Below are 7,893 nucleotides of genomic sequence, written 5' to 3'. Positions count from 1 at the left end.
CCCCGTGGGGCCCAGGCCGCGGCGCTGGGCGGCCGACGCTGCTGCGGAGCCTGCGCGCGGGGCCTGGGGCCTTTGGGAGGATGCACCCAGGGGAGCGCGAGTGCCCACCTCTTAGTTGGCTCAAGGGAAGCTGACGTTTTGGACCCTGTGCCAAGATGTGAGGCGGGAGCCTCCCGGTTTGGAGCAGCGGAGGCTGGTGTCTCAGGTGCCAAGTAGGCCCGGGGCGCCTTTCCGGGGGAACTGAGGGGAGTGTGGCTTTCAGGCAAGTGTCGCGGTCTTCGCACGGCCCGGAAGCTGCGGAGCCACCGGCGAGACCAGAAGTGGCATGACAAGCAGTACAAGAAGGCCCACCTGGGCACGGCGCTGAAGGCCAACCCTTTCGGGGGCGCGTCCCACGCGAAGGGGATTGTGCTGGAAAAAGTGTAAGTGAGACCTCACGGCCGTCTTTTATTTTGCTGGGGCGACTCCTACCTTTAACGAAGCCGGGGTGGAAACCCCAGGTCTCGGCGTAGCTGTAGCATCGTTATTTGGGAGTTGGTAACGGGGTTCGGAGGCTAGGTGACTGAGGGTTTTAATAAACGCTTCACAGAGCTGGAGGAATCGGGTGGGAGTGGAGGGGAGAAGTAAGGGACAAACCGCGGGACGTGTGGGGATGGTCCCGAGCAGTTGACGTCCATGAACTTTTTAAAGCAGCCAGTCACATCTTCCTACCTGAGAGTGTTACAGCTAACGTTGAACCACATCACTTGAATTTACAGTATTCAGTGGGTTTTTTTATTTAATAAAATCACACTCTCATATCCAGTCAAATTTAGTGACAGTCAAGATCTAAATACAGAATTTCCTGTTTTTGTATTTTACAACTATAGAGGGGCCCGTTTCTCTTGTTGGGCCAATGACCCTAAGACAGGAAATACTTGGTTGAAATCACAGGCATTTCGCAATTTAGGGATAGATAGAAAAGGTAGGGACAGTACAATTTCTAATGCGCTTTGTGCCGAATGAACTAAAATGTCACTCTTTTCAGAAAATCAACTCTTGTGCTGTTTGTGTTTCAGGGGGGTTGAAGCCAAACAGCCCAATTCTGCTATCAGGAAGTGTGTCAGGGTCCAGCTGATCAAGAACGGCAAAAAAATCACAGCCTTTGTACCCAATGATGGTTGTTTGAATTTTATTGAGGTAAGTGCTTTTAAGTCTGATGTAGCTTCCGTTCCTGGAGCTGTTCCCCCCCAGTTATCTTATATGATGAATATTTTTAGGATTGCTACCGATACCAGAATAAACTGTCGATTTTATTCCAGGAAAATGACGAAGTTCTGGTTGCTGGATTTGGTCGCAAAGGTCATGCTGTTGGTGACATTCCTGGAGTTCGCTTTAAGGTTGTCAAAGTAGCCAATGTGTCTCTCCTAGCCTTATACAAAGGCAAGAAGGAAAGGCCAAGATCCTAAGCTCTGATGGTAATATCACAGTAGTAATAAATTTTCGTATGCCTAAAATGTGTTTGTGCTTATTTTCATTACCATAGACTATATTGTATAACTTAACAAACTTAACAATTTTAGGAGATTGGGAAGACAGTTAATTCAGAATTCCCTAGAGTAAATGGGATTCATAGCAAAGTCCCCCCCCTCCCCCCACCCATTCAATAAACAAAATAACAGTAAATTTAAAAAATTGCCTGAGTGGCCTTGCTCAGTGGTTGAGGTTCATCCTATGAACCAGGAGGTCACGGTTCGATTCCTGGTCAAGGCACATGCCACGGTTTCGGGCCTAATCCAAAATAGGAGACAGCCAATCAGTCTCCCTCTCTGAAATTAATAAAAATATATTAAATCACTAAACTAGCAGGAATCACCTTGGATACAACATCGTGGGACCCAATATGATAAATACCACCCTTAAGTTGCTCCCTGCTTGGTGTTTAGTATCTAAAAGGTCTATCCATGTAGCTTCTGTGGTTATGACAGCAAAATTTAGGCATTGGATGATTTAATAAAGTGGATTTCAGGCATAGAAGAAAAGCTTGCATAAAGGGAAGACCAGGTATACAAAGTGTTCTGGGTCCTGAGTTTCAGTAACTGGATTGACTTTCTACTACAAAGAACAAAGGAAGTGAAGAGGTAGCAATGGTCAAGATGGGTTGTGTTTTAATAATTGAAGCTGGGTGTGGAGTCCATGGGGGTTCATTTTTCCATGAATTATTTCAAAATTTGTATAGGGGGGAAATTTTTATGTCTGCAGTGAGGCTCATTAGCCTTAAGTCAGAGAAACTGCTATTGTTAGCATTAATAAATATGGGTTGATTTCTATCTAACCAAAGGTTAGGGTTAGGGTGTTTGGAAAATGTTCTTGGGCTTCCCGTTCCCAAAAGATCAAGATGAGTTCTTAAAGGAAACCCTGTGTCTCACTTCTCTGGTCAAACTTGCATTCCTCATCCAGCTTCAGGAGGTGTGTGGTATTTCCCCTGCTCCTCATTTCACAGGTTATCCTTGTCAAATGTTTGAGCACTTATCTATTTCCACAGGAGTGGAGAGAGGCTGGCTTTTATTTTTTAACTGACATATTTGACAGCATTGTGTGTATTTATGAACACCTTGTTAAATAGGCTGGCTGCACTTGGTTTCCATCCCAGCACTTCTAGTGTGTGTAGTTGCACACAGTATTCCTTTCCAAAGGCTGACCAGATGCTTTGGGATTGGCATACCTGGGCCTCATTCACCTGGCCTGGACCTGAAAAGCCCGGGGAGGGTTCCATGCTGGGTTCAAGGTACTGCTGGAGGGAGGAGGTGTTCGTGGCCAGGATGAGAGGGTGGCAGTAACTGCTGCCTGCCTACAGCCTGCGGTCCCCTGCAGTGTTGAGACCTTTGTCAACCTGTAAAGAAACATGCCGAGAAGAAGTAAAACACCCTGCAGTGATGGTTCCTACTTGTCTCCAGCATGCACCCAGGACACAAGGCCTATGGCTAAGTGACTGACCGACACAGGACCTGAAGCTCAAACAGCACCTGTGCTGCCAAGGTCTCCTCCCTCAGAAGTAGGAAATCGGCCTAGATCACTCCAGTCAGGTACCAGCTCCCTCTGCAGGTCCTTACTCACCCTCAGCTCCCTCTGCAGGTCCTTATCTGCTTGTTTGTGGTACAAGTTACTAACAAATTCTGTTCTCTAGTCTACTTATTGTGGGCGTGTTTGTTCATTTGCTTAAGTTTAGCTTTCTAAAACATCACTGTAGTTAACTAGAAATAGAAAAGATAAGGCCCTGGCCAGGTAGCTCAGCTGGTTAGAGCGTCATCCTGATACTCCAAGGTTGCGGGTTTGAACCTGTCAGGGCATATACAAGAATCAACCAATGAATGCATAAGTAAGTGGAACAACCAATCAATGTTTCTCTCCCTTTCTAAAATCAATAAGTAAATGGGGGATATAGAAAAAAAAATAGGAAAAATAGAACAAGGAGTCAGTTACTTGGCTGGTTTAAAAGTGTAGGACATACTGAGCATACCCACATTTTCAAATAAGTTTAAATGCTAATGAATATGTTTCTTCTTTTAGCAACCAGCTGATGTTTAAATGTGTACAAGAGCGGGTAGAGTAAGCCACATAATTTACTTCAATAACAGCATAAAACAGTTGAAATTTACTTGTTGAAACATTTGTCCATTAAGACCTGCTTTAGAAACAGTGATACGAAATAATTTTGTTGTACCTTTTCCCCCCAACAGCTTTGTTTAGAATTTACTTATCCAGCTTATAATAAGGTTTATTTCTCTCTAGTTGGCAGCTTCAGGAATAAAGCCCCACCCTCAGAAGGAAAAGCAGAGAACAAAACCCCAAAGATTTTAACAGCTAAGAATGGAGTAAAAGGACAGAATACAGCAAATAAAAAGTATTCCAAATGCACTTATAAAAACAAATAACAATGGTTAAAACTTTAGAATGTTTGAACAAATATATATAAAGTTAAGGGGGTTAAATGAAGCAAACATGGCAATAATTATAATTGCTGATTCTGATTTTAAGTATGTGAGGATTCATTGTACTCTTGAGTATGTATGAAATTTCTCATAATAATTCTTTGAATTACATACACATTCTAATTTTTAACTCCATGCTTCTGGTTGTAAAGGAACCAGTACATGGACAGTCCGCTCTGACTGGAGGGAAGTGGAGATGTGGGCAATCAATCATGTGGACAATGCACAAGATGAAAAATTAACCCAGCACCATTGAGAAATGTATAACATCGGGAAGGAACAAAGCTGAGAATGCATGCATATTTTAGCAAGACAGGAAGAGAAAAAGGTTTGATTCAATAATAAAAGTAAGGTAAAAGGAATTATTTCCAAAGATTTTAGGAAATGGTAAACATGCTGCTGGGAATGTAAATTGGTACAGCCTTACTGGTGCACAATTTAGCAACATCAAAAGTCTTAAGACATTACCTATCTTTTGATCTGCTTATTCCCTTAATAACAGACCTTTTATTTTTACATGCATTATATATGCACTATAGAAAACTTAAAGATAGCAACTGTCCCAGCACACATTTCTGACTGAATTACATTTTGGAAAAAAAAGCTCTGTGACTGTGGGGTTTTGTCTACTCTGCAGACTGCCATATCCCTAGCACAGGTCCTGACAATGCAAGAAATAAGTACTCAATGAATAGACAGTAAATGAACAGTGAAGAATTAGAAATACCCTAAAACCCCAACGACAGTAGAGTTACTTGGTACGTTTTTATCTAGAAGAAGTACTAGTTATTTTAAGTTGCTTTTTTCAAAGAATACTAAATGACATGGGAAAATGTTCCAAATATAATGGGAAAAATCAGGATGTTCAAATACAGAATGATCCTAATTAGATATGTTTAAACTGGTACCAGGAAATATATCAACATTTTAACTGCAGCTTTCCCTGGGTGATATGTATTAAAACAATTTACATTTTCTCCTTCAAATGTCTCTATGGCTTCCAAATTATCTATGAGGACTAAAATTCTTTTCAAAATTGAACTTCAAGTTTCACAGTCTGTGGATAGATACGTGGAGCATTATAAAAAAATTTAAAAAAAGCCACGGTCGTCTAGGTTCACTCCAGTCCAAATTCACCCTCTCCACCCTCCTAGGTAACTAACCTCTCTTACAAGTCTGGCATGCATCCTTCCAGACCATTTTTTTTTTTTTTTACCTACATTATATATGGACTATAGAAAACGTGTGGTATTGGTGTATTTTTGATATAAAATAGTATTGATTGCACCGTTTACATCTAGTTTTTTTTTCTGTTTTAACTGTTTATGTGCACTGCCTATTTTGATACATGGGATTGAATTCACACCCCTTAATTGCAATACAGAATCACATTTTATTTAGCCAGCTCCCTGTTAATAAGCAGGAAAAGCCTGGACATTCTCTCTCTGAACCTATTGAAGGAGGGGGCTGAGGAGACCACATCCCATTCTGCTGCTGGTGTCAGGGGGAAAGGAATCTTCTCTAAGGATGGAGTAGGTGGCAATTCCCAATGAGGAAAGCAGGTCCAGTCCCTGGCGCCTGCAGAAAGGAGACCCTTTCCCTGGGCTCAGTGCCGACCCACATATACAGACCCTCCACAAAGACTGAGTACTACCAAGCGCCAGGCACCACGCTAAACCCTGACGGTCTGGCATACCCATGTAAATAACAGTGCACCAAAGGCAGTAGATAATCTAGACTGTGACTTCCCATTAACCTATCAGGGCATGCTTTGTTAAATTTCTCACTGTTGCGATTAACAGTGATTTCTAGGTACTATTTTAAAAGCTTCAAAATAATCCAAGAAGTTATAGACTTTATTCTCATGTAAAGTTAATGAATTAATGAATAAATGAATACATGTGAGTTCCCCCCCTTTTTTAAAAAAATAATTTACAAAATGGGACTTGGTGATCTCTAAAATTACTTACAGCTCTGAGGATACAGGATACCTGCAACAGTGCTATATTTCCACTAGGTGTCGCTATTGACAGCACAAAAGTTGCATAGAAAGCAAGGGCTTCAACATTACTGGTTGAAAGAACACTACCAAATATAAGAACAAAAATGTGAAAGCACTTTTACAGACACGCCCTGTAAAAATCCAGGGGAGCAGCTGCGGGGACCTATGTACATATTAAAGTAGCTCAGTCCCATGTGCACAGTAATAAAGTAGTTCATATATCCTTCTAGAACAATCTTCAGCAACCTACTGGTCAGCAATATAAGGAAGACAGGGGGTCTTAGAACTGGAAGGGAGACTATTTATTAGTTTTCAAATATCCCATTGTTTTCTGGAGTTAGAAATACAATTTCATCACAACCTAGCGCGCGCGCGCGCACACACACACACACACACACACACACACACACACACGAATGATGTAGTTGAAACCAAAGCTTCTCAAAACAATAACAACAATAACCTTATTTGTGCAATGCACTTTTTCCTATGTATTTGTGAAATAATAGAAAATACATATATTGGTCTCTGCCCCCAGTTCCTGACACAGAGCTCCTAAATCCCTTGGAAAGTCCTGGGTGGAAGGAGTGACATTTGTTGTAATGAGGCAACTCTTGGTGGGCTCCTGAATAGCTTCAAGATGGGTGGAGGTCACCAGAAAGACCAAGCTCTGATTAGAAGCGTGGAACTTTCAGCCCATCTGCCATCATTTGGGAAGGGGATCTGGAATAGCAGTGGAGTAAATGATCAGTCATGCCCGATGTGCAGAAGTCTCCATAAAATCCCCAAAGCACAGGGTTCAGGGAGCTTCCAGGATGGTAAGCACACCTACACACCGGGAGGGCGATGCACCCCAGCTCCATGGGGACAGAGGCTCCTGCATGTGGGGCCCTCTGGACCTTGCCGTATATACCTTTTCATCTTCCTAGTTTTCATATTTATTATATAATAAACCGGTAAATATAAGTGTTTCCCTGAGTACTATGAGCCATTCTAGTAAATTATTGTACCCAAGGAGGTGGTCATGGGAACCCCAATTTAAGGCTGATTGGTTAAAAATACAGGTGACAACCTGGAACTTGAGACTGGAGTCTTAGAGGGGGGCAGTCTTGTGGGATTGAAATCTTGACCTACAAGATCTGACTCTGACTCCAAACAGGTAGTATCAGAACTGACAGAACTGGTGTGTTGTAGGACACCTAGTGGTGTCACAGCATTGTTTGGTGTGTGGCAAACCCACACATCTGGTATCAGAAGTGCTGTGAGCATGGTAGTATTGTGAGAGTAAAGGAAACACACAGAATGTTCTTCCCAGACATACTCTATTTCACACACACACACAAAATACTGGTCATAAACCAATAAATTGATTTCACTTCATCTAATGCACTTCCTTCCATTAAGAACCAGTGGCTCAGGGAGTGTAGTGACTTGCCCCAGGTGAAACAGTAAGCCAGGATTTAGGCCTTTCAGGACACTGGCAGGTTCTGTTGTGGAAGGCTCCAGGCAAAACTGAAAAGCATCCCTGGCATACTCCCAGCCCTTTCTGCACTCCTGTACCTTCTAAAGCCAATGGGCTAGTACCTGCTGGTGAGAAAACTGACTCAAGTGTATTATGCTTAGTTATATGAAATAGTCATTTGAAAAATAAAGGTTCATTGTAAAATGCAGATGTGATCCCTTTAACTCCTTTACTTGAATATTCCCTCAGTGGCCCTTTGTGGTTTTCAGGCCAGATATAAATGATCAGTGTGGCAATAAAGGCTCCTCCAGACCTGGCCCCAGTCCCACCAGCCAGCCTCTCTTCACCTCTTCCCCATCTGCACCTTCAAGAGCTCTCCTCCGTTTCTGCTGTGGCTCCATTCACATTCCTCTGCGAACGTTCCCTCGTGCTTGCTTTCCATGCCCTGCCACAGGCTG

At 42.6% G+C, this 7,893-nt stretch overlaps 1 protein-coding gene across 1 annotated transcript in view; it reads left to right on the top strand.

The window, feature by feature from the left end:
- The window catches only part of RPS23 (ribosomal protein S23), a 1,743-nt gene extending 247 nt beyond the window's left edge, over positions 1-1,496 (top strand). The window contains exons 2-4 of the mRNA XM_006775502.2: positions 263-422; positions 1,059-1,179; positions 1,302-1,496. Of these exons, the coding sequence (XP_006775565.1) occupies positions 263-422; positions 1,059-1,179; positions 1,302-1,448 (428 nt within the window). The 3' untranslated portion in view covers positions 1,449-1,496. The remainder of the gene's footprint in view (positions 1-262; positions 423-1,058; positions 1,180-1,301) is intronic.
- Positions 1,497-7,893: the final 6,397 nt, after the last annotated feature.

Source organism: Myotis davidii, unplaced genomic scaffold (assembly GCF_000327345.1).
Source record: "Myotis davidii unplaced genomic scaffold, ASM32734v1 scaffold44, whole genome shotgun sequence".
Lineage (NCBI taxonomy): Eukaryota > Metazoa > Chordata > Mammalia > Chiroptera > Vespertilionidae > Myotis > Myotis davidii.
This window is presented reverse-complemented; position numbering and strand designations above follow the sequence as displayed.